This window comes from Opisthorchis viverrini (genome assembly GCF_000715545.1).
Source record: "Opisthorchis viverrini unplaced genomic scaffold opera_v5_86, whole genome shotgun sequence".
NCBI classification, from domain to species: Eukaryota; Metazoa; Platyhelminthes; class Trematoda; order Opisthorchiida; family Opisthorchiidae; genus Opisthorchis; species Opisthorchis viverrini.
The window spans coordinates 1,350,691-1,375,935 of record NW_008751742.1 but is presented as its reverse complement, the minus strand read 5'-3'; the positions used below and the strand labels follow the sequence as shown (position 1 = coordinate 1,375,935).

Here is a 25,245-nt window from a genome sequence, read left to right as displayed (position 1 = left end):
CTCAATTCGGCGAACAATCAGTATTGTTTTTATAGTGAAGTGGACATCTTTCGTCAATGTCAAAAAGAAGGATTAAGTTGGTCCATTTATGGGTCGCGAATTTCTGACACAAATGCTACCATCCAAAACTGGCTGTCGGTGACCTGACTCATGCAAACGACAATTTTCTTTTGTTTCACTGTGGTCGGTGGTGTGTAGAGCAGGGAAAAGCAACCAAAATCCTCGATTGAAAGGTGACGCTTTTCGTATTTTTTCCAAAAATCTCAACGTAGCATGTCTTCTCACGAAATTCTCTGGTGTGTTTTTATCCGTCAACTCGGACTCGCCGTACTATTCCGTGATTAGCTTACGAGATTCAGGAACTTGTTCGATTGTACTTTGTTTGAGATCTGATCAGTTAAGGGAATATAGGCCACATACATCATGTAACCTGGCAATCTCACAAATATGTCACACTCCGTTTCAGCGCGTGCTTTCCTTTACTTTCATTCGCCCGTGGGCCCCCAGGCATAACTCAAGTATCTAGAAAACATGAGCATTTATTATCAGGCTAATCGTACGATTCGGTACAACGTCTTTACTCTGGAGGACATTCACGGAATGAATATTCATGATGGACTAATGTGTGTGTGTGTGCGCGCAATGCCCCAACTGTGTTGAGCAGTGAGACCAAATCCAGACATTCTGTGTGAACGCACGACTGTGCGGTCGATTTTGACCGCTAACGGTGCAGAGGAAATTTTCGTGTTGGATGTTGTTACCGTTGTTCGCTTATGTAAATCGCACATGCCGTGAACAGCGCATAGGTGGTGGTATTGACGCATGTCGAATACAATTCGTGTTGCGTTCTGTTCCCGTAATTGGATGGATCAGTCCTAGCGTCTATCGAAATTCATACTATGAGTCCTGGGTTTCATTTTTCACTGAACGACTGAATCCACCAGCGGTCTACAGTATGCACTTGTATTTTACGATAAAGATTCCTCCGGGGAACTCCTTTAGGCAGATGTGTTTGGGTCGGATCTATGCAGATCTGCAGTGACGATGGGTTGACTGTACGGGAATTGTACTTTTCGGTAACAGGGCGACTAGATTTGATCCAAAGTTACAGATCTCCTTGCCCATATGCGCTGCATAGTCAAAGTAAACTGCAAGCATACCTGCAATCCGAATCATTTCCTCGATTATTGAACATTGCAAACGTACCTGGCGAATAAACACTCGCAATGAACGAAAATAGATATCCACTGTTGCTCCTTGTTTTGGGTTATTTAAAGAAATAAAGTCACGCAACAGGAGGTTTTGGTCGGTTAATAGAGTGGCTGTTTGATTAAAGACTTGATAGTACTACAGACGAGTACTACCACGAGTTCTGGGCTCGTGCTGCGGAGACCGAAAACCAAGGGTTAAAGTTATCCAGACTTGTTTTTCTCATCCACCGACAGGGATTGTGATGGAGACGCTGTCTACAGAAGAACGTCCTTTTCCGGACTGTCGGCAGCTGATGGTCAGTTATCAGCCAGATAATCAGAAACAGGTGCACGTAATATCAATGGTACACCAAAGCTGTTAAGCTCAATTATGTGAGAGACCATATTACTTCATATATAGACTCTGTAGACCGAAAGATCAATAGTGACACTGGCCTTTTATAAGAAGAATGGGCGTGACGATATGTAAACACGTTAAAGATGCGTAGTTCATTGCGTGCCCGTGGATGTTGGCCGGTAGCTGTTTCGGAGAATATTCTGAACATTGACTTATTTTGTCAGAAAGATTTCACGAACATTTGACTCATAATATGCGAACTCAGTCGAAAATATGTGTACCAACAAACCATCCACTGTGTATGGCATTTTGCAACCCAGCCGAGCATAGTCGAACAGAAAGCGACATACATGTAGGGGATCAAGTTGAAGGAACAAAGCGATTGTGTCTGCCGCTTGTGTGAAAGGAACTTTTCCGGATTCAATTCCATGGAAACCCAGCCCAAGTCTGCGTGCATTACCTGTCGAATTTGTGAGTTTATAACGTGAGACTTGTGCAAAGCATTTGACAAATTGATGCTGTCCTATTCAAGTTGTTGTTTCGTTTTACCGTATAACTATTTGTCGAACAACTATTCAGCAACCTTGTGAGTAGTCTCCTTTATGAAAATACACTGCGATATTTCGAATATCGTTCCAACTGAATCATGAGGCGGTCTGTGTGCAGCACATTCAGTTGTAGAATATCATAAACGAGAGATTCAGTTGAGTCTCTCGTGAAAACCAAATTGATTTGCAAGTTAGTGTATTTCTCGAAAACTTTTCATCTAGTTCCATGTTGTCTGACAGCTAAAAGGATTTAACCAAAGCACAACACTTCCAGCCTCAGTAGTGAATAGACCTGGCGGAGTTGGAATATTTTTATATGAACCGGGTGATGATTTCATGACTGATAACTGTGGTAGCTTCAAGAGTAAAGACTCAGGTGGCCAATTGTGTTCAAATGTGGATTATGCTGCACTCTTTTTCATTCCATCGTTTTGTAAAACAACGTTGAATTCTCTCCAAACTGATGACATGTGGGAAACCTCTTTGTTCAGTGTCATGGAGGCCTAGGATCACAATGGATTTCCTATTAGATTTTCTGGTTGTTCTGGTTTTGGGTACCGGTATTTAGCACCAGCACACTGTTGCAGATGATTCTATCTCCACTCGTATACAAGACCTTGCTCGTTAAAACCAGTCGATAATATACAAATATATCACGGTAACCAACTTTAACGTGATTGGCAACACCCGGGTTTGAATAGCATTTGGAGGAAAGAACTCCAAATGAGTGTTTTTGCTGTCGTGTGGAGGTACATCCAACGTCTGTCAGCTATTCATGACAAGAGTACGAATACAAACTTGAATGTTCCCAGTCATTTAGACCAAGTTTCGAGCAGGTTGGAAGCAACTGATGCGTCGATTCGCGTGTTGAACTCCTTTTGTTCAGACGTGCTATTCATTTCCTGAAGTGTGTAGTTTTTATTGTTTTCGTCTTTTCCGGATGTTGGAAGCGACCACTTCGTATGGATTCTTGCAGAAACCGCCGTCTGTGGACTCCCCCTTGATGTAGCCTATCTTATGAGAATTACTATATTGCCGTGTATAATAACCCGGGCGAATAGGGGATGAGAATTTTGGCTGAGAACATGAAGTACGCGTATGATTCTTACCGTACTACTGATATGGTGATCCACCCGAAGGTGATCCACCGCGGAGAAAAGAGGTTTTCCACCTATCCCGTTTGGCGGAATGGTGCACTGTATCTGGTTTTTCGAGAATCACCATTATGGACTATTTTCATTTACTCCCTTTTGAGAGAGTTCTCTTGGATGTGGTATTGAGTATGCACCATATGTTTTTTTTACCACTTTCTTTCTGGTTACTGTGTGTATGATCTTCAGTTTTCTATGAAGTGGTTGCTGCTGCTTCCTAGTATGTGTCAATGTATTCTGGAGCCATGTTTAGTTTATGAGAGCCATAATAAAACCACATAAAACGGTTCTGTTGATATCGCTGACTCTCAGATTTGTAAGCAGCGTTTCATGCTTCTGTATTTACAACCTCTGTCTTTCGATCTGTATACCGGTTTCAATACGTTAGTTCGTTGTGAAAATTGGCCTGACCTACTTTCGCACATACACGGATGTAGGATGTGTTTCGCCATTCGGTTTCTGTATGCAGACGGCTATTTTAATTTTGTACCGGATAAACATCCCAAACTGGGCCTTGCTCAAAGGTCCTCGCGGACGAATTTTTGTTTTTCAACCACCCATTCAGGAGGGTTTCTGTATGCAGACGGCTATTTTAATTTTGTACCGGATAAACATCCCAAACTGGGCCTTGCTCAAAGGTCCTCGCGGACGAATTTTTGTTTTTCAACCACCCATTCAGGAGAAGAAGTTGCGGTTGCAAGACAACTTTGAAACATTCATGAAACGCGGTTCAACATTCATTCAGAATTTCGACAATAAGCGTCGGGAACTTGTGGACCAATTGGAGGATATCTCGCATGAGTTCGTCCTTTCGTTCATGAGGTTTTTCGGCGCCGATGGTCGACTGCGAAGTTGGCTCAATGGCCGTAAGCATGCTATCACGGATCGTGAGGATGGGACTGTGTCACCCTGTTCTTCGGAAACGGTAGACGACTACGATTCTGTTGATCTAGTTACTCGACACGGCAGTGCGGAATTAGACCCAACCATATCACCGTCTGACTTCGATAACCTCATTTCGGAATACCTTGGAAGGTGAGCCACTGGTATGTATTATAGCTCCAACCCAGCTTGTTGTGTTCCTCTAAGTTACGCAGTAACCAGTCTGTTGGATTAACGTTTACTGTTTATTATGCTTGGTATGTAGCTAATACTCGGTACCTCTTGTAGGAAACAACCCGCTGAATCTTGTCATGTTCCCATCGAAGATTGTTGGTCAATGAATAACCACATTTTGTTTGTATACAGCGGAGGGATTTTGAGGTTCCATTCTGGATTTCACCGTAAGAGTGGAATTGTGCAACATTGTGAGGCCGTTTTGTCCTTCCTGGGGATCTCCAAGGCGATTCAATCCCCCTTTTTTTCACTTAGTAGTCCAGTGCCATTGTTCAATCATGCGAGACTGTTCAGAGGTCTGGTTAACATGCACCCAACTTGTACTTCACATTCAGGATGGAATCCTGATTAAAACCTCCAACTTTTTCCACTATGTGCGAACTACGAACAATCCGCTCAGAGAGGGAAAATCGTGTAAGCCTAATGGGCTTTCCATGTGAAAAGCTTTCACACTCAACATCGGATCACATGATACAAATGATATAAGTGAAGAATGGCGCCAAGTTATCCTAAGAGACTCATCCATTCGTGACCAAATACTGTAATCCGCAAGCACTAACTGAGAAATCGTTGGTTCGAATCTCTGTAAGGTTTCGCAAGACATGCACCGCCGAATATTATCAACAAGGAGGAAATGGCTGTTTTTTCTCGACTTTTGTGGATGGGCCGATTTTAACTGCAGGGTGTAATCTCGTATTCGTGACTGGTCAATTCGCCCGATCAATTCAAAAGTTGGTGAGAATACGCAATATGCATTCCAAACCAAATTAACCAGTTAGCAAAGCCGATAGGTGGATGCCTAGTCCTTAAAGGCACAGCCTTCATCTCGCGATATGCCTATATCTGCTTAAGTGGCATCCTATTGAGACTTGTCAGTTATCAGGATTTCTGCTAAAACTACTGATTTGGTGAATAGACACTGATTATTTGCGAGTGGGGACTCAACTATGGATAACAGACGAAAAGACGAGAACAGTATGAGGACTCTGACTTGCAACTATTCGCGGACACCACCTCGCGTCACACAGATGTGCTTGTACTTCACGTTGAATTGTCACATATCTGGCTGTCCTACCTCAGCGAATGAACCCAGCGAATTTTCAGCGTGTGAGTGAGTCACGCATTCATCAATATTACTGTTATTGTTCTTAATTTTCTTCCAGCCCAACAAGGCCAACCGAACAGCGCGATTCATTACCTCGTAAGCGAAGTTTAAGCAATGATGCGACCTCTTTACGCCATTCAGTGGGGTCGAATGAGCCATCTCCTAAAGCCAAGCTTCGGCGAACGACGGTCGTCTATGAAATGCTTGAGAACTCCAACGGAACAAGCAAGCCCGAACACCATCACGGAAGAATAAATCAAAAACGGAGGTGATCCAATGAGGTTGAATGGACCGCAGCTTTATTTTTCCAGATCTCCGTAGCCAACTTTGGTTCCAGTTGATTTTCAATCGTACAAACCTTCCCCTTTCTTTCTCCGATACGATGCAGCGCTGATTTTTTGACTGCGAGTGCTCAGCCCCCTCTCCCGAATCCAGGCGAATTGAATGATTGCCTAACTACAAATTCCGGTCCATGGGTATTTTTGCTTTCCGTATGATATTCGGTGAATAATAGACTATTTTGCCCTGCCCTGTGTTGTCTTGTTATACCGTTGCAAAGGAGTTTGGCACATTTTGTCGGCACATTTTGTGCTCTGCTTCTAAAAAAACCTTTTCGAGTCAAGTGATTAAGTCAAGCCAACTATGGGTTGGTTGAGTTTTAAGGCAAATAGAGAATCAATCAACCAAATTCTTGCTATCACTGGGCAAAATCAGTGGGTTAGTTTGGATAAGCGACTGTTACGCCCGATAGTTTATGGGACTTGCCTAGAGTTTGGTTATCCCAGTTTACTTCACCAAATCCTTTTGAGTGTGCTTTGCAACTTCAATCTGTTCGGGTGTGTTGGTGCTAGGCCAACTGAGTTAAGAGGAAGCACATGAACTTTGGTCCTTCCACCTCACATCTAAATGGGTTATGCTGATGACAGCTCTGGCCTAACAACCGAAGCTCTTGAGTGATTCAAACATTCGTCTGATTAATGGTCGATCCACGTGGCTGACCTAATCATTACAGAACAATGGGTTTGGAACCGCACAGGGTGTGCAATGTGAATGCACGGTCGGATGAAGAAAGCAGTCACCCGAGCGATTTAGTCACTATTGAGACTAATCAGATAGTTGGAGAGAGATTCAACGATTCCAGACCGTGGGTCGGTTTTCGCAGCTGATGGTTCTGAGTTGTGATTTTTGGCTCAACTAACAGCTGTCTGTCGTTTCAGAAGGAACTAGTCAATAGTCGATGAATTTGCGGTTGGGCAGAGTTTCGCTTCCGACACAAAAGCTTCATCAGATCAAGTAAGCAGGTTGGCTGAGTTCCAAGGTGAACGGGAAATCAATCAGCGAGAGCCCTTCCGGCTAGCACACCAAATGTGTTTACTGTTGGCTAAGCGACCGAGAGTGATCGGATGAGTATGCACATCAACTTGGTGTGGCTGGCGCTCTTGGTCTTCCGCTTCAGGACACTTCAATTGGTGATAATTCTCGGGTGCCTTTTGCAACTTGTTGGTCTTTATGGCACAGTATGTGCCACGACACTTTGGTTAGGGAACTGAGATCACGTCGTCGGTTTGGCTTACGTGATTTAGATTAAGGCCGCTTCTGTTGACGGCTTCTCTTCACTGATAACCGCATAAGGTCACGTGCCTCAATCACTGCTTTAAAACTACCCACCGTACACTCATCAATTCTACGCCTTTGGTGATTGTTACTGTCCCATTTTCTAAGTCCGTTTCGTTTCCCATGTCTAGTTCTCGTCCCGTATTTGTCGGTTCTGAGAATGCCGCTGGATAATCATGTGTTTTGTCTATTTTGCTCTTGTGCTGGCCGACGCTGTTGTGAAGTTCTCTAGCCTTCTGTCTTGTGACGTTAATGCAATTGTTGAACTTGATTTTCGTAAACGCGTCTCCCAAGAGACGATCAATCACCCAAGACGCTGTAGATAGTCGTGTTTCCTTTTCGGATCAATACTCTTGTTAGCCGTGCTTTGGACTCTTCACTCGCTCATGGTTTGCATAGAATAACCTACTATCCATCTCATCTCCATACAAGTACCAATGCCGGTACTAATAATCAAACTAGGTAGATATCCACTTTGCTTTTGGCAGCCGTCCCATCAACTTCTATACGCAGAGCTCTTGCCTGGTGGAACATTGACTAGACAATACTAGCCAATACAGGCTTACGACGAGCCGACGAATAGTTCGAAAGAGTATCAGAGTCAGCTGGCTCCCGTACTACTATGATCTCTGGTTTCCTACCAGTCATGTATTATGCGGTTTAAGAGACAGTTTTTTTCGAAGCTGAATCTATTGCCACACCAAATTTCTCGTAGGGATCCAAGTCATCAGGATAGTTGTTAAATTCATTGACTTCGTCCCGTCTACTCGCCACATAAATACCCTTTACACAGCGGTAAAATATTTCCGGTGGGTATGGGAATCTGGCCAATCCTTTCTGTCCCTTTTTGGCAGTTCCTGAGGCTGTTTTTGGATTGCGTTTTAGGATACAATCGATATCACTTGCCATGCCCTATGTGGTTTATCACATACTGGAAATACCTACCAGGTTCAGCTTTATCACCATTCATCACAGACGTGATGTTCCCACTGTCAATATTGGGGGCGAGATGGCCCAAGTGATTAGTGCACGAATTTACCGACCGGGAGGTCCGTGGTTCGAACCCGACGTCTGCCACTCGACTTCTCCTGTCTAGGCGTGGGAAACCTGGCAGTATCCCAGCCCTCGTGCTTCCTTCGGGTGGCATGGCAGCCAGGCACCGAAAGGGTGTTACAGCTGGACTTTCCTTTCCAATACGTTGGTAACACGTAGCGGCTAGGTGTTGTTTGACCCTAGCTGTATGATCGCTTTCAGTCGTGACAACTTTGCTCTTGAGGCGAAAAGTCCGGTTTGACATACGCTGTTCGAAAAGACGTGCCTGTAAATGGACTCGAGTCACGGACTTCTTGCTTACCCGACGGATGCTCTACTGACCGAGCTAACGAGGATGCCCGTCGTCGCTCACCTTTATGCAGATGAACTTTCCAGCTGATTCGCCTCATTGACATTTTTGTCCATTTCAGCCTATTTTCAGCTCCAAACCCGAATATCTGCATGCAGGTACTCTGGCATTTGTAAAACTATATCGCTCTTGAACAATGAACCCCGCTTGACGCACTTGAACTTGGATCACTTTTGTGTCTGGGATACCACATTCATTTTTCGTTCCGTGTCTGACAGATACTCTGCTTGCAAATGCCCGTAATAATAACATTTAATCCCGTGCCTAGTCGATTTCATATTATCCTCCTGTGGCTCTAGTTCCGAACGCTGTTTGCCATTTGCAATTTTGTGTGATCCTTATGTCCAAACGGGTGGTTCACTGCCTCGAGGTTGCCATGCACTTGCTCCGTCTACACTTAATCTGTATGACTGGATGTTTATAGAAATTGTTATGACCAGCCATGTCAAACGGTATCGCTTGACAAATTTTCATGCGACACATTCCGAGCGTTATTGGATCATGCGTACACATGGAGCCGCTTATTAAGGGACACTGTGGGAACCAACAATGCTGTAAGTCCTTTTGTTTTTTTTCGGTGACAAAAGTAGGCAGTGCTATTGAAGCACAATTATTTGTTCTTCGAAGAGTTCTAGACTGTTCTTACTTCGGCGTGCAGTGCATACAAGTATATAGCTTACACGTACGTAATCTACAGTTCGGTTTCGTCACAACGGTATTGTTCTTTCTATTTCAAAGACGACCGAAAACCACCAAAGATGAAGGCTAGAAGAGTTAAACAAACAAGACTTTTGGACAGCATAGATTAAGTATTCTTAAGAAATCGCTTCCAGATGCATGTTCCGTTATTTTGCCACTTTTAGCACGTGCTTTACCTTGCCTGCTTTCGGTCACCTCGTTTGCTACTATCTCCTGCAGCACTCATAGCTCCAGTTTTTCTACCCCAGGTGCTGAGAGGGACTCTTAACGACACCATGCTACTGAATGGCGTGAGGTTACACGAGATATGAATATTCGATTGGATGCAGATGATCTCCGGGATGTATCTGAGACACTGTCTACACAACCGACTTATCTGGTGGCAGCCAGTCACAATGCTGAGAAACACTAAAACCGGTATATCGCACCATATTTCTTACGGTACATCCGACTTCACGAATATCTCTGGTCAGGGTTTCCAGTTATGAGCATATGGGCAGTGTAACGAGAAAACTCGATACCAACTTCGGTATGTTTGCATCACCAATGCGATCTCATGGATGTAGACCTTTCTGCCTTTGACCGCTGACATTGTGGGTTTGACGCCGTTGTGTGCGATTTTTCGGAAACGGATGGGACCTCCGAAGTCCTCGGGTTGATGTAAATATTCCGAACCAATTAGCTTTGAGGGGAACAGCCTCCTGTAGTCGTCATGCTGCCTGTAAGTTGAGTGGGTCGATTATGATTTTGTGAGCACCCAGGCGAATGAATGTAACTGAATAATTAATTTGCTTGAGAAGTGGTTATAAACTCGTCAATTTGATCGAAGAAAAAATATCCCTCCGAGTATGTAAGGCAGGGCCGGGTTTTACCGACCCATTATATCCGTTCTGTTGACCAGACTTCCGTTCTTTTGTCAACGGTAGATTTTAGACCTTCAGTGCGCTCCAAGGCGTCGTGTGGTTCAGCAACCTGGTTACTGTGAATAGTGGGTGTCCCCCAAACTTTGAATTCGATGTCAGGTGAATTGTGCGCATCGGAAGTATCGGGTCCTTTGAGAATTTTTCGGAAGAAAGAGCCCACAAACAAAAAACATGCTGATGACACCCTATAAATGGAGCGGGCTTCGGCATGTGTTCTGAATGCCAGAGGGTGATTCAGCTCATCATCATCATCGCCAGCATGACATCAGTATTCAACACCGATGCTTCACTGCCGTACAACCATGACTTATTTGAAGGCCTTATTGTAAAGAAAATAGTAAAGGTAGACGGGGGAGGGACTTAATGCTAGCTTACCACAATCATTCCGAGGTGCCTATACCATGATTCAGCCCACCAAACAGTCACAACAGAAACGTTATCGGAGAGGTTAGATTAGAGCCGAAGAACAAAGGAGGAACTCAACCAACAAATCCATTGTTAGCTACCGTCTCCTTGACAGAGCTCCCCAGTCTGCCATTCATCAGTATTTCGAGAGGTCGACTGATGTGATGAAGTCGGGAGTAAATAAGATGTATGTAGCTGAGATATCTCTAATTAACGTTAGCAGTGATGGATAATTTACCAGCTCACCGTTTGTATCCATTTATTGGACAGCAAGGCAGCTCAACAGTTTATAAAATTACTGTAACGGCTTTCTTAGCAGCCATTCATTTGTGGCCCGAAAACACATGAAAGCGGTGGTGGTTTGGTATCGAATGACGAGGTAGAACGGGATTTTTAATCAGAATTTTTCTCCCAGTGCGTTGTTATGGCGAAAAACGCGAGTGCATCGTATTTAATCAGCCTTAATCGGCTAGTCGTTAGAATCACCAGCGTAATCGACATGTGATTCAACTATCACCAAACTTCAAATCACAAGCTGTAAAGAAATGGGAAAGATTTTCCCACTATCAAACGTATGTGTTGGGTTCGAAAAACTCAGTGTCTCCTGATGTACGTCTCTCAGACGACCACGTGGAGGATGGTAAGAGCCAAGTGATAGCGAAATATGAAAACCATCGCCTGCTAGCTCAGCTGTGCTGTATCCCTGAGTAGGAGATCTATAGGCGGTTAGGGACCCTGATAGACGTTACCAAGTCACGTTCTCCATGGCGCGCGTATCCAAGTTGTTGGCTTCAGTAAATAGCCTCCCATCTCGGTCTCCTCAATGAAAGATCCACTGATACCCCTGAGTTCACACACTATTTATATAAGCTACCGCCACTAATGCGTAGCTATCCACTCCCTATCTCACAAAATAACCGACGAACGAAACTGCAGCAGCTATAAATAATGTAACATTTGTGCGCGATTTCTTCAGCTGAAGATGATGATGGTGATGAAAATGATTGATTGATAGTTATTCCTACATTGATGTGTAGAACTAGGTGAACGTGAATCCAACTTTATAAAGCACTGCTCCAAATCGCTCCATCGAAACCACTGATTTAGTACATCTGGCCATCATAGAAAAACTATGGGGAACGACCTTACCGTTTTCAAGATTTACTTAAGCCAACTGTATCTCAGCACGCGAAGGCCAGCTTAACATTGAACCCGGGGGCAAGAACTTCATGACCCACGCGTGCCCTTCAATCCACCTCGTGCATTGTGACAAACAAAATAATCTTTGTGCGAGCTAAATTGTACCGAGGGTGATTAATGTTCACGCCGTTATACGTCTTCACTGTCTATCATCGAAATGCCACGATGCACCAACTCTACATACAGGTTCAGGAACAAACGATGGGTGAAAATGTATGAAAGAACTTACGCCATTCGGACAACTCTTGGGTGACACCCTTGCATACCCGGACCATGCTGACTTCTCGTTGTTCGGGCCAGTGGGCTGCTCCTGTATCTCTTGAAGATTCAAACGATAATCCCACAATGAATTCGCTAACTGTCTTTAGTTACTGCGTAACTAGTTCACTGTATCAACCGAATACCCGCTAGTGTGCACTAAAGAACTGCACAGCCTGGTGATTCCAGCAATGTGTGCATGTCCGAACTGCTCAGGTATCATAACTCAAGTGTGTCCAGCGTGCGCTTCTGGGACAGTGGCGACATGCTGATCTGGAATATCAAAAGCCCGGAATCCAAGCCCGGACAGGTCCAACGGTATGCACTGCTGATTAGACTTACTAAGACAGAATTTGAGTTCAGTGCTCCCCTTGTTTGGTGTGAACTCACCAGAGTAATTGCGCCCGGACAATAGAGGCATTCAAACAAAAGGGGTGTAAATGGGAAGCGCACAATTACCGTATTTACGGTTCATAGGTCTTGATATGATGTACGGTGAGCATGAGATCATCAAAATAGCAGTTGAAAGTTCAACAGAAATAATTGAGTTATTCTCTTATATATGGTTACACAGAGCCGCATTTAACCTTTGACCTAGTGTGTTCACTAGGTTCACAATAGTTCGGTTAACTTCTACGACATACAATCATTTAAAGCAGCGTGGTTCCCCGATAAATTCGAACAAGACAGAAAAGAAAACAAGGTTGCAGCATGAATTCACTTTCTCTACTCTCTTTCTTTGCAAAACACGCCACGCAACATAAAACACAATATACTGCAGCCTACAACATTCGTGTCTAAGACGTGACCGATTCATAAAACCAAGGCTGTCTCAAAGTGACCTTTAGGTCTTTTTGAGCTCACAGGAGAGACCTAAAAGGATTAAGCAACGATGAGTTGAGTCGACTGAATGCCTGGCGTTACGTGATTCAACCCTGGAATCGATTAGCATTAATTTAGGGTCAGGTGACATGGTACATGGATTTTTAGGAACATGCTTCTTTGCATGCATTTTAGGCCCCATGCTAGATCTGCTGATATAAGTATGACCATGATTTTAGGTTAATTGTTAAGTGCAATGAGTCGTAGACAAAGCAGATTTCGACACTTTGATTGGCAGCAGTGGCATGGCCAGTGCCTTTCCTTTTACGTACTCCTGCGCTGCATTGTAACTACGGTGCAGGGATACTTTTAACATCCGTCTAAATAGGCTCAAAGCATGATCACTAGTGCAAGAAACATAGCTATAAGTGGTCTTTATCGGTATTGTGAGTGGAACCTTCATTTTGTCACTCAGAGTGAGGTGCTTTTCGATGAACTGGTCACGGTATTCATCCGACTCCAGTACATCCTGCGGCAACTCAGTTCATTCCCAGATTGTATCCGACGTGCAAACCTGTCTAGCTGTGGAATAGAACAAGCACAGACGCGAGTTTGCACCGTAACCGACAGAAACTCGTAAAGTTCTGATATTGTTCAGTCCACATGGGTTTCCAATGTACAGACGGAGACATAGTACCGTCTGTATTTCTGGCAGTCAAAATATCCATGAATGGAAGTTTTTTGTCATATGCACTGATGGACTATGACTATGACTTTATAAGAAAATTATTATTTGTCAAAACCTTGCACGGAACGGTTCTAAGGGTCAATTTGTAGGCCTGTTTCTATGGCGGTCCTCGTGCTTCATAATGCGGGCTGTAGTAAGCCTGGAATGTGATTGCATGTGAGCAACTGATGAGATGCGTGTGCGCCAGGCAGGATGTGCCAGCTGTGACATTTTGACTCCTGACCTTGACAACATCTGGACCACACAATCCGGAATCCGTTCACTTGTAATTCATGCTCCACGCTTGTTTGTTCTGCCGTTGATGATATCTCCATGGCACGCCTTTCGGGAGCAACCCTAGCCAACGTTTTATGGTCAGACCTGAGTAGCAATCAAAAGCTGGCCTACAATACACCATCACCGTCTTCATATGTAGAAAACCGCGTTTGTGTTGTACAGTGGTTACAAATTCCACAGTTTCTTTCGCAGAGGACAGTGCAATGTCACCTCCAGACCGCCTAGCAGTAGATTGATCTTGGTACGGAGTATCGTTCTCTCTTTGTCTGACTGCTGTCCACTGGGATTCTTGGGGTAGATGCAGAATGTGGGACGAAGTCCTCTCGTCCTGAGACCTTATCCTGGTGAGTCCACACTGGAAGGATAGTTTGTAAAGCCATGGAAGGTCACACCTAAAATATGGTGAACTCAGGCGAGTTGATAAACATTTGTGTGGTGGGAAAATGTGATTCTAGGCAGACACCTGAGCAAAGGGTGTGTATAGATGCTTGGCTCCCTTCTCCACTCAGGGTACCTCCATACTCCCACCCAAAGGATTTGTTCATAGACAATTCACAAAGAGCAGATGAAAAACCACGAACAGATGGCGCTACTCAACTAACGGACGCATTGGCAATGTTGTGGAATGTAGGTAGCTCGGTTGCGCTGCTTGGTTGTTGGTCTGTTCGCCGAGATTGGCAGTTGGATTACAAACGTTTCATCACCACTCGAGGTAGTTCTACTAGATACTACCAGATACGGTTTAGATGCTGTATAATCACAGGCAGAAGAGGAGGAATTTACCCACTCAACTCTGCACTGACGATGTCACCTAGATTGGTAGCGGACGCATCTTCACGGAAAATCCCAAGTGTATCAGATGCGAGGCGTCAGGGAGTAAATTGAATTTTGATCGAATTCCTAATACGGCTTTTCTCTCCCACTACACCTTAGCGCTTGTTTATTCATGCCAGCCGAAATGGCTGGTCTCGGAAAGCCCCAGACAACTATGGATGTGCGATACTTTGCATGGATGGTGCCATGTTACACTGGGACACAAAGGGCTTGTTTACAGTGACGCCAGTGCCCAGTGTGACATCATCATGCTTGGACTGGCTCAAGACTATCATTAGACTCGCGCGATTTTGCTTGAAGACAATATTTTCTCCAGTTTCGCATCACACTCAAATAAACGCAAGCGGTAGCTTAGTTGGCTCCGCGCAAACCGTTTGCGATTCAAAGTATTTCACTGTCGTGGCCCAGTGGTTAAATCAGATCAGTTCAGTAACCAGAATTAAGTCAGCCATATGGACTGCTTAGCGTGGCAGTCGCAGTTAGTGGAACACAACGTTGCCACTGAAATATTCCCTTTCCGAAAGACGAAACAGGTGTTCCCCTATGGCTATGGGTAACATGCTCCTCCTAGAGGAATTTAAATGGAAATACGGAAGTCCGTGTTCTTTGATTTGTTTACTGGTCTAGTATGGAATATTTTTTTAATTTGGAAACTCGGATGTGGGGCCGTGAGCAACAAACTTGAGACCTAATTTACCGAAGTTTGTTTTAATTTCACACTACTGCCAGCCTCAAGTAGCATTAAATCCGCAATCTCGGTATGACGACCAGACAGCGTCTACTGATTAAGAACCACTGTACCATGCCACAGAGCAACACCAAGTCCAGAAGGACTTTTGTTGACAGGAAGTGAGAAACTACTCTACAGATAGGAGGTAGTTTAACCTGTGTAGTTGGTCCCCTTTACACAATACAATAACAATGGTCCGCGGCACGCAGCTAATGAGCTCCCAGGAGGAACTTGCTTAACCTACTTTTGAGCTGGTAAACACTGCAAATGAATTGCACTTTGGATATAGAACAAGTCATCTTTATTTACATAGTTTACTCCGCCCAATATATTCCGCATGACCTCCTGTGTAAATGCAAAGTACTCGCACCGCTGAAAGTTCCTTCGTATGTGGAAGATCACATATTCAAACTTCTGCCCAGATGACTGCGTGTACGAATTCTGCAAAAGCAGCGACATACACACTAATGATCCTAACGGTGAGAAAGGGGGAGTATAGTGAACGTGGACACACTTCATAGCAGGATGAAATCCTGAATAGAAACCAAAAACGTTTCGAGTTGCACTGAGTCAGCACATACCGACAGATTATGGGAAACTGTCATTGCGTTGTTGAACGTTTAGTACGTATTAGATATTTTATCCCTGTTCGGAAAGCGAGATATATCCATTCATCATTTCTAAACAGATGTGCGCCACTCTCAAGGGTTGTCTTCACAAAGTAGAAAGATAAACATATCGTTGGCCAACCCCTGGTTTGATACGCCGATAAAAACAAAACACATGCCGGTGGTTGAATGGAGACTCCAGTGCCCAATCTCTTCAGTGAAATGCTTACATTCAAAACCAGAGACGACAGTGCTTCCAAGTGTCGAAAGAAGCTCCAAGTAAGGTAAGCCTCTAAGAAACGACATTGGTTAACGGTCAACTTGAAAAGTGTCAGAGGTTACAGAGGGATCGGTGGCGGATGCAAGAGGGTTATTATGGGCGCAAAAGACTTACAGTTACATTAGCTTTCGGGAGCTACCAGATCATTTGAGGAATTAGCTAGCAACTCCAAACCTGGAGACACATTTGTGACCCCCTCAAAATAGGCATTTCCTGACTCAGCAAAACTACACACCCCGGTTCCGCAAACCTTACCACTGAACAGATGGGTAAACTCCATCTCCTAAAAACTTTTGGGGATATTATCCCTTATATGGCTCCCTGGAAAATGTCCAGTTTTCGGAGAAACCAGAGAACGGGAACGTTACTTATTATGGTTGTTGATGCCTACTTAAGTAAATCTGAGCTCTTTGTAGATACCCAAATACCTCAGTATGGCCTGGCTAGATACTGTGTGTCAGTCTGGCTTGACCAACTCTTATTCCTCTCGAAATGTTTCCTAGGGACCGGTTACCAATGTAGCCCCTGCTACGGACTGTTTGTGCACAACCGAACCGCGGCGGTTCCCACCAATATGAAGTGCCCGGTATCCGTTCCGAGACTACACAAGTTACTCTCTCGATATACAGTTCTTTAAACGATTATCTGTATGAAAAAACTGATAGTATTGCAACAGTGCATGTTTAGTCCCTTGCCTAAAATCGTGCTTATGAGTGCTAAAAAGGGCTAAAAACATGCATCGGTGGCTTAGAACACTAACACTAATACGTAGATGACATAATTTGTGCAGCTCACTGGAAATGTGACCTGGATCGGTTACCAGGCAAGTTCAAGCGCGTCCACCCCCGTATACGTTTTACTTCAAAAAGAAAGGAAAACGCGAGCCTGCCATTATTAGATGTGCACCTTAATTGTTCATTAGATGCCACCTGAAGGAAGCAGAGGGCTGAGATACTGCCAGGTCGCCCAAGCCTAGACAGGAGAAGTCGATATGCAGAAATTAGGTTCGAATAACAAATCTTCCGGTCGGTAAATTCACGCTCTAACCACTGAGTTACCTCGACCATGGGTCGCAGAGTATATCAGATGATCGGTGCGAGGCAATACAGCAATTTTTGTAGCTTCGTCCCATTGAAACAACAAAGCCTAGCAGGAGAAGTCGATATGCAGAAATTAGGTTCGAATAACAAATCTTCCGGTCGGTAAATTCACGCTCTAACCACTGAGTTACCTCGACCATGGGTCGCAGAGTATATCAGATGATCGGTGCGAGGCAATACAGCAATTTTTGTAGCTTCGTCCCATTGAAACAAAGACATGGTTCCTTCAGGTGTCTCGCTTCAAGAGGTCTGCTCATATGGTACATGATGAGACGAGTTGTCGAAAATTCGTGGCGTACTTTTGGAGAGCGGCTATCCAGAATGATTCAGTGACGGAATCATCGAGTAACGTCTGAAAGTCAACACTGTTAATAGCATCAAAGAAAGGCCTGATGGTTAATTTGTTTTCAAAGGAGATTCGGCTGCCAATGTATTGTTATAAAATCGAGAAACAGGATAAATATACGTTCACGTGCTGCTGAACACTTGGATAAGACCAACTGACAATTTCTGTGTTTCCTATCGCGCTTTTGTGCTCCTTTCCCTAGTTTTTTTTAAGTATGATCATAATAGGTGGCGGCCAACCGATGAGTATTTGAAAACAAAATCGCTCTTTTTATTGGTTACCTGTCTAGGAGTTGCACGAACAGCGTGTGGATCACCTATCGCAGTGAGACCAAACGCGGTTCAAAATCGACACATCGTCATTCTGATGCCAAGTCAAAATATCCATCATCACAATCAGACATGGTGTGCGGGTTCACTCTGGATGACTGGCTACCATTCGAAGGGCGAACGACCCGCTCCTAGCGGATCGCGATTTCCATAAATTGCCGTTCCGCCCCGTATCCTGCAGGGCAGGGGACTCCCAAAGGATCCCATACGATAAATCCTTCCTTCAATCTGGGAATCTGTGAAGTATTCTGCCTACACAGAAAACAATGATTGTCCCGGGCAATACATCTCCTTTCATGCTAATACTCGGTCAAGGTGAGGCCATCTGGATGCTACCAAACAACAGTCTCACGTTAATTCTGCTCCCTCCACACTTTGCCTAGTCCTTAACCTATAACCTATTATAACCACTCTGAAATTTATCGACGTGTCACCTCCAATGTAAGATCCGTTCCTCATTAAACCATCCCAATCTTTCAGTGCGCTCACGTTCGAGGGGGAATTCCATCTGTGGTCCTCGTACTTCATTCAACTTCGCAGCGTTTAACACGTGAGCCCCCATGCAAGTGGAACAAAAAACAGGGCTGAAACACGCTAGAATCGCTGAAAGTAGCCGTATAATGCCTATCTAAAACATGATTCCGAGGCTCCAGCATTGGGTAATGTCGCATATTCTAAAAGACAACTCCAAGGAATGAAGAAGCTACGATTAAGGGGTGATTCGGCGACTGGGTGGATCTGCTCTGCACGCATTGCGCCGCACGACTGCGGAGCGGAAAAACACTGACGAAAGGATATAGCTTTAGCGAGAATTGCAGTTCAACTCGAAAGCAGTTGTCGCTTCTCTATACACTCAAATGCGGGCTCTTGAGTATCCCAAAACGAAGGATTCGAATGTTGAATAGAAGTCAACGAAGGAACAGGCGGCTGGTTTCTGCAACCTGCAACGACGTCCCACGAAGCGGAGCGCGAGTACTCGGTCCGAATACTTTCTTTCCGGACCGAAGTCATATGATTTGGTACAATTTAAGGCCCGCGCCTCCCTGAAGCGTGGTAGTATGGCAGAATTTTGTAGCGACGTCGTCACACAGTAATCGTCATGTACCATTTTATCACTTTCGAATTACTGAGAGTAGTTGTTCGGTGTCCCAGACTGAGCGGAAATTGTGAACTCCGAGCGCTATCGAAAAACTGGCTCCGTAGACTTCTGCCGCGACAGCATCTCAGTCCGGGGTCTTCTTCCTTAGTATTCCTGTTACCCACTGATATCCTCACCTACCTACATCGTAATCGATAGCATGCGGTGCAGATTATATTGTTTGGGTAGCTGGCGGCTGGACGGTTGATTGAGTAGTAAACTGGAGTGTTATTTAAATCCGTGACCGTCAAATCGAAAAGCCAAGCAGTTAAATTGTGTAACCCCTGCGAGTTACAGCTGTGATATTGCCAAATTACGTAAGTCTAAACGAGAACGATTGAAAAGTCACGGTTCAACCTAAAACAAGGGCCTGTTGTTCTCTTGATCCTCGCAGTAAGGATAATGGCACCTGTAGCAGTACTGTACGGCAGCAATCCTGAAGAGTCCCGACTAACCAAAATGTTGGATGAGAAATTTTTCGTTCGGTCTTCTGCGCGCTAGTTAAAAACTAAAATTCTGGGACCACAGCCTAATAGTTTATCTAGACGTTTATCTGGACGAACACATCCTTATCCCCAGTAAACACGGTCCAAACGAACAGCAAGTCTTTGGATTTGGTACGCATTTCAGGGTGTATGAATGATATCGTGAATTAACGTTGTACAGTTTTTTCAAGGATTTTTACGCGCATAAAACTCGAATAACAGGCCACTCAATTTGTAGGGACTTTGTTTAGTTCGCTAATTCAACCCCCTGGCTTAGGATACCGGACACACTAAACTCCTTATCCAATTTCAGTTTCTGGTATATTTACCGCTCCACCATTTGGAATATAAGGCGCAGTTGACATCTATGTTCACCCTTTGCTTGTAACACAACCTTCTAGCGCGGACTAGGTTGCTACAACATATACCTTTGTTGTACACACTAATCAGTCACTGGCAACTACGCGCCCCCTTTGTTCCTTCCGTTGAACACTTAAGGTGAGGACATTCTTCCACCTGACCCCACAGCGGAGTTCTGCTATCTTCGTGATCCATACTCTGGAGTGGTCACCTTGTTTCTCCCACTGATAACATGCGGGCCATAAAGCCATAAAACCAACTCCCTAACCCACCTTATTTCCTTTCCAATACCAGTGCCTGGCCGAGACAGTGACACCACTTATAACTTAAATTCACCTGTGACTATGAACCTTTCCTCTTGTGATATTTAGTCTACTTTCCATTTAGGTTCGTCAAGGGATTATTGTGCTGGAGTCACAGACAGGATAACGAATCACCACATCAGCAAGAGGAGTTAGTTGGTTAATAAAGAAGAGTCGTTTCGACAGAAGTAGCACAACCCATAGTATCCCCACAGGAAAGTGAGGCTCGAAAAACATTGACTCAAGTCCTGCGGTCAAGGGCATCATGAAGCGGTCCGTGGATTGCGTCTGACTAATTAGCTCCGAGAAGGGTGAAACCATTCGTTGGCTGCTGAAAAGTCTTCAGTTCCGTCAACAAAGCCGGCTTCCCTTGTTACTTTGAAGGCATTCAGCTATGCTCGGCAGGAATTTTTTCTTGCAACCCCCCATTCAAACTAATGCAACGGATTGGAAGTATACAATGAGACTGGACCTTACTGTGGTGTTGCGGTCCGTACTCCTCCTTGACCCCTTGAGGCATACTGGGTGGGGTCCATGTGACACCCAGTCCCTCATACCAGGCTGGCCAGCGGTTAGAGGTCTGACCAACAGTCTCCTCGCACTACGGCTTGAGAGCTAGAGCACGTATTCCATAACAATGCGATCCACTTGCATTTTCCGCCAAACAGGGCTGCCCTGTGGCCAGGTTTTTGGGCCAACGGCTTCGATGGAGGACCCTAATCGTCCTCCTGTCTAGGTGTGGGTGCTCTGGCAATATCTTAGCGCACGTACAACCATGACAATTAAAACTAACAATACCCTACCGCCGTTGCGTGATGTCACTAGTCGGGTCGCCCTACTTACTGTATACACCAGGGCGGGTAGTCGAAAACATGCCACTGTTGACACCTCTCCCTTACACTTTCAAGTTTTCCCTCTTCTACCCTACCGATTTTCAATACTCTCTCCGCGGATCTCAGCATCAGGACTGACCGCATTGTTCACCGTGCATCATACTCAGCTGCAGGATCTGTATGCCCAACTTCAGTGACAACGCTGAAAAATTCTAAATTTGTTTTCAAAACCCGAAAGCCTGTCCATTTCGCTGCCTTTACTGTCCTCACACTGAAGCAAGCAGGACAAGTGGCTCTTGTTCATACGCTGGATTACCAAATTGATTTACGTTGTCTGTCACCACAAGTTCCGTAACTGAACAGACTGCTCTCTCGCTTTCTTTCAGGTCCCCGTTCCGCAGAGGGCGGTGCAGTTGGAAATGCCGTTGAGTACTGTACTGAGCGGATGCATCTCCAATTGACTGGATACCCGTCTATCCTTGGTTCGTTTATTATTTGCCTACGCCCCAACTGACTGAAGCTCTGATGCTCAAGGTGCTCTTTTAAAACGGACAAAAAGTCCAGACATAGTTGCCATTGGTGTTGACATGGACACCCAAGTAGGCAGACTGAGCACTGCTGAGGCCCAGTAGGGTGGTCATCTTGGCTTGTATGGGACACGGACGGACAACGGAAATAGTCTACTTCAGACGTGTGCCGATCACAGACTTCATTTACAGTACCGATCCCTTGAACCAGTCTCAAATCCAAATAGCCGTCAGTTACCTGTGGTGAGGGTCGATCACTGCCTGCCGCTCCTTCTGGAACGCCAGCGTGGACTCTGGTCATGCACTTAGGCGATACTGCTTTTGCGGATCTACGCAAAACGCACACACTACGATAAGCCATTGAGAAGCTGGTAGACCCAGAAATCAAACGACACTTTCAGAACCGGCACCCCAAACGCGTGCCAGACCGTCCTATGTCGGAACAGATATCCGCAATGCTACTCAGAACCTGAACTTCCGTCTGTGGCACAACCCAGCCAATCCAAATATTGGATTTACGATGGGACAGCGGATTCGCTGGGGGCCCGGAAATAGATTTCTTCCAACGACAAACATAACTTAACCCCGAATCTGGTAAAACTGAATGTCTATGCAGACCATGAAGCTTGGTGGACCCGATGGTCAAAGCAATGAAATGCGAGAAAAGCTGGAAACGAACAATACGCACAACACTTCGAACAATTTAGTTAGCTACTTGCCACCCCCAATCCAGACTGCCGGCTTCAACAGAAAAGTGGATTGTGGACACGGAACCTCATCATCATCAGAAGTGTCCGAATGTACATCTCTAGTCAAGCGTCATCATATTCCTGGCCCTGACAACCTACCAACTGGACTGCTCAAGAATTACGGCGAACTGCTAAGTCGGTGCCTGTTTAACCTACTTGCGTCTATTTGATGGCGAGATGGCTCAGCGATTAGGACGCGAATCTACCAATCAAAAGGTCCTCGGTTCGAACACCTCTGCATTTCGACTTCCCAAGTTTAGACTCGACCAACCTGGGAGTATCTTACCCACCGTGCTATATTCAGGTGGCGTGGCAGCTAGGCACCAGAAGGGTGCTACAGCTAAACAACTTTTCTATCTCAGAGAAAGAGATCGCCCCACATAACCGAAGTGGATCGGTAGAAGTGCCCATTTTTAAAAAGGTATTCGCAGAGGATGTGGCGTCCAATAAGGATATAAACTCTCTCTGTTCTTGTTCAACGTCGTCGACGGAATAATGAGGCTTGAAGGCCTGTAGAACCCTAGTGTTCAAATTATCGATGGTGAGAAGCTTCTCGACTTGGAGTTGACGATATCGCCTTCACTTTTGAAGACGAAGCACAAGCCTTGTTGGATTGATTAAGCATCATATCATCTTCTGGCATGCACCTTCAAAGTGCAAAGTAACGCTTCAGAACGTACAGTCTCTGAACATACACCTTGCTACTCAAGGAGAACCACTAGATGTTGTGGAGAGATCTACATATCTCGGTAGTTGTACTGGCTCTGACGGAAGTGTCTGATATAGTCGACGCAATGATCCCAGGTCCGAAAGGTGTCTGATAATTCGCGTCAATTGTGGCGTCAAAACCACTAGGTTTTAAGGGTTTTCCCGATTACAGTAAAGGCTGTATTGTTGTATGATTACGAAACATGGCTACGGCGGACAGACTTGAGGCATAATCAGTTCTTGACCACCGATGCCTCGGAAGCATTGCTGGTTTCGGATGGTGTCAGCGAATTAGCAGTGTTCGCAGTGGTTGTTTTACAACCACACATCAATACACCCCCTACTGTAGCCGGGTACATGCAACCCTGAAGACGTTTTGGCGCCACAAGTGACGCAAACTGGCAAACGCGATTCCGGCCGAAGATCACTGCACTGGCTATAGCAGACACCCTTCCGTCAGAGCTAATACGACTACCGAGGTATGTTAATGTCTCCAGAACTGCACTGGCTTAGCAGACACCCTTCCGTCAGAGCTAATACGACTACCGAGGTATGTTAATGTCTCCAGAACCTCCAGTGATTCTCATTTAATTGTATGGGGTATGTTCAAAGACCGTAAGTTCTGAAGCATGACTGCACATCGAATGGGCTAGGCGCACTCCGAAGGATGATATGACGGTGCACTTCACGCTTGTCAATAACCATATTGTCATCAACTTTCTGAACAAATGCACGGAAAAAACTTTAACATCGAGACACCGATTGTTCTCCACTTCGTCAGGCGTTTAGCCGTACGTCCCTTTTATTCACAAGTGGCTACCTCAGGTTTTAACCCTCCATCATAGAGATTAAGTACTTATTCCCTTTCCTTAGCAGAATTCTGCACCTCTCAAACTTCGAATTATTCATTCGCAACTTTCAGCTCTTGAAAAACCGAGTTGGTTTGTTTCTATTTGTTTCTTACGGGTATACTATACTAAAAGGGCCGCCCGCCACTATGTTCAGCCAGCGTGGCAAAGATGCCAGATGGTTTTCGGCCACATTCTCTGCTTGCACATACTGACCGCCTTTACTCAACTGAAACACCAGAATTAGCGCTAGCTGTTACCAATCTGGGTGACGTCTCATGGATGTGTGGAAAACCGTAATGAAGCCCCAAATGAAGTATGTATTGACAAATAACAAGAAAAAAGACCACACATGGCAATCCGCGTCAAATGCAACCTAGAATTAGGTTGAGGAAAGTGGTTTCTGCCAATTCAGTGGATCTCTCCTGAAACAGGGCCATGGAGGAAGGACAACAATAGCAGTCAATGCACTGCCAGCGAGAACAGTAAAAACGCTCACAGAGAGCAGCTCCTTGAAGTAACCTAACGGAAAGGCAATAAGCTGCACCATTCATTGTGGTAAAGCAAACCGAACGTACGAAAAAAATGCCCATAATTATGTTCATGCACCACTCAGCTCTTTTCTGACCTTTGTAATCCTACAGATAATTCACTAGATTAAAGAAGATTCACCATGTACAAATGATGGTCATCAGCCCAATTACGAACAATTTTCACCACATCCATGACGTCACAAGACGTATGAAACGAAACTCAAATGAGGCGCTACAAAGGTCACTGGTTCGAAGATGAATATGAAGATTTTTAGGCGGTCACGGATCAATGAATAACGAGAGGACCTTGTTTTTCCAATTAGCTGTCTTGATATTTTCAACATCGATCCTGGCAGTAACTGTAGTTCCAAGGCATTGCAGGAGAAGCGTGAGTGTGCTGACATCCAGCGTCTCGATGTTGAAATTGCGGCTTCACGGGATGATACGTTTTCCACGGTTTTCCTACAGATCAGGGAAAGCGATGCCTCCTTTCGGCCAATGATGGAGGGCGAGAATGCCGGACAATAGGAGCAATGAGATAATGGTGTTTGTGCAGTCTTCGACAGTTTCGCGGGGTGGTTGAAATCTGCTGTACCTGGATAGCCCATGACAGAACAAGTTTACAGGACCAGTTATTGGATAAACGGAGTGCCAAGTCTTTTACGCAGAGCATATCAAGGGGCGACTTTCTGCCATTGTTGCGGAACCATTCCTGCTCAT

The 25,245-nt window shown here is 45.0% G+C and overlaps 2 protein-coding genes across 2 annotated transcripts in view; one reads left to right on the top strand and one right to left on the bottom strand.

Moving 5' to 3' along the window:
- T265_04913 (hypothetical protein) overlaps positions 1 to 6,142 on the top strand; it is a gene marked incomplete at both ends in the record, with an annotated part of 46,730 nt that extends 40,588 nt beyond the window's left edge. Inside the window, 2 exons of the mRNA XM_009169773.1 lie at positions 3,927 to 4,282; positions 5,527 to 6,142. Coding sequence (XP_009168037.1) covers positions 3,927 to 4,282; positions 5,527 to 5,740 — 570 coding nt within the window. The remainder of the gene's footprint in view (positions 1 to 3,926; positions 4,283 to 5,526) is intronic.
- A 3,920-nt stretch (positions 6,143 to 10,062) lies between these two features.
- Positions 10,063 to 25,245, bottom strand: part of T265_04912 (hypothetical protein) — a gene marked incomplete at both ends in the record, with an annotated part of 23,789 nt that continues 8,606 nt past the window's right edge. Inside the window, one exon of the mRNA XM_009169772.1 lies at positions 10,063 to 10,235. Coding sequence (XP_009168036.1) covers positions 10,063 to 10,235 — 173 coding nt within the window. The remainder of the gene's footprint in view (positions 10,236 to 25,245) is intronic.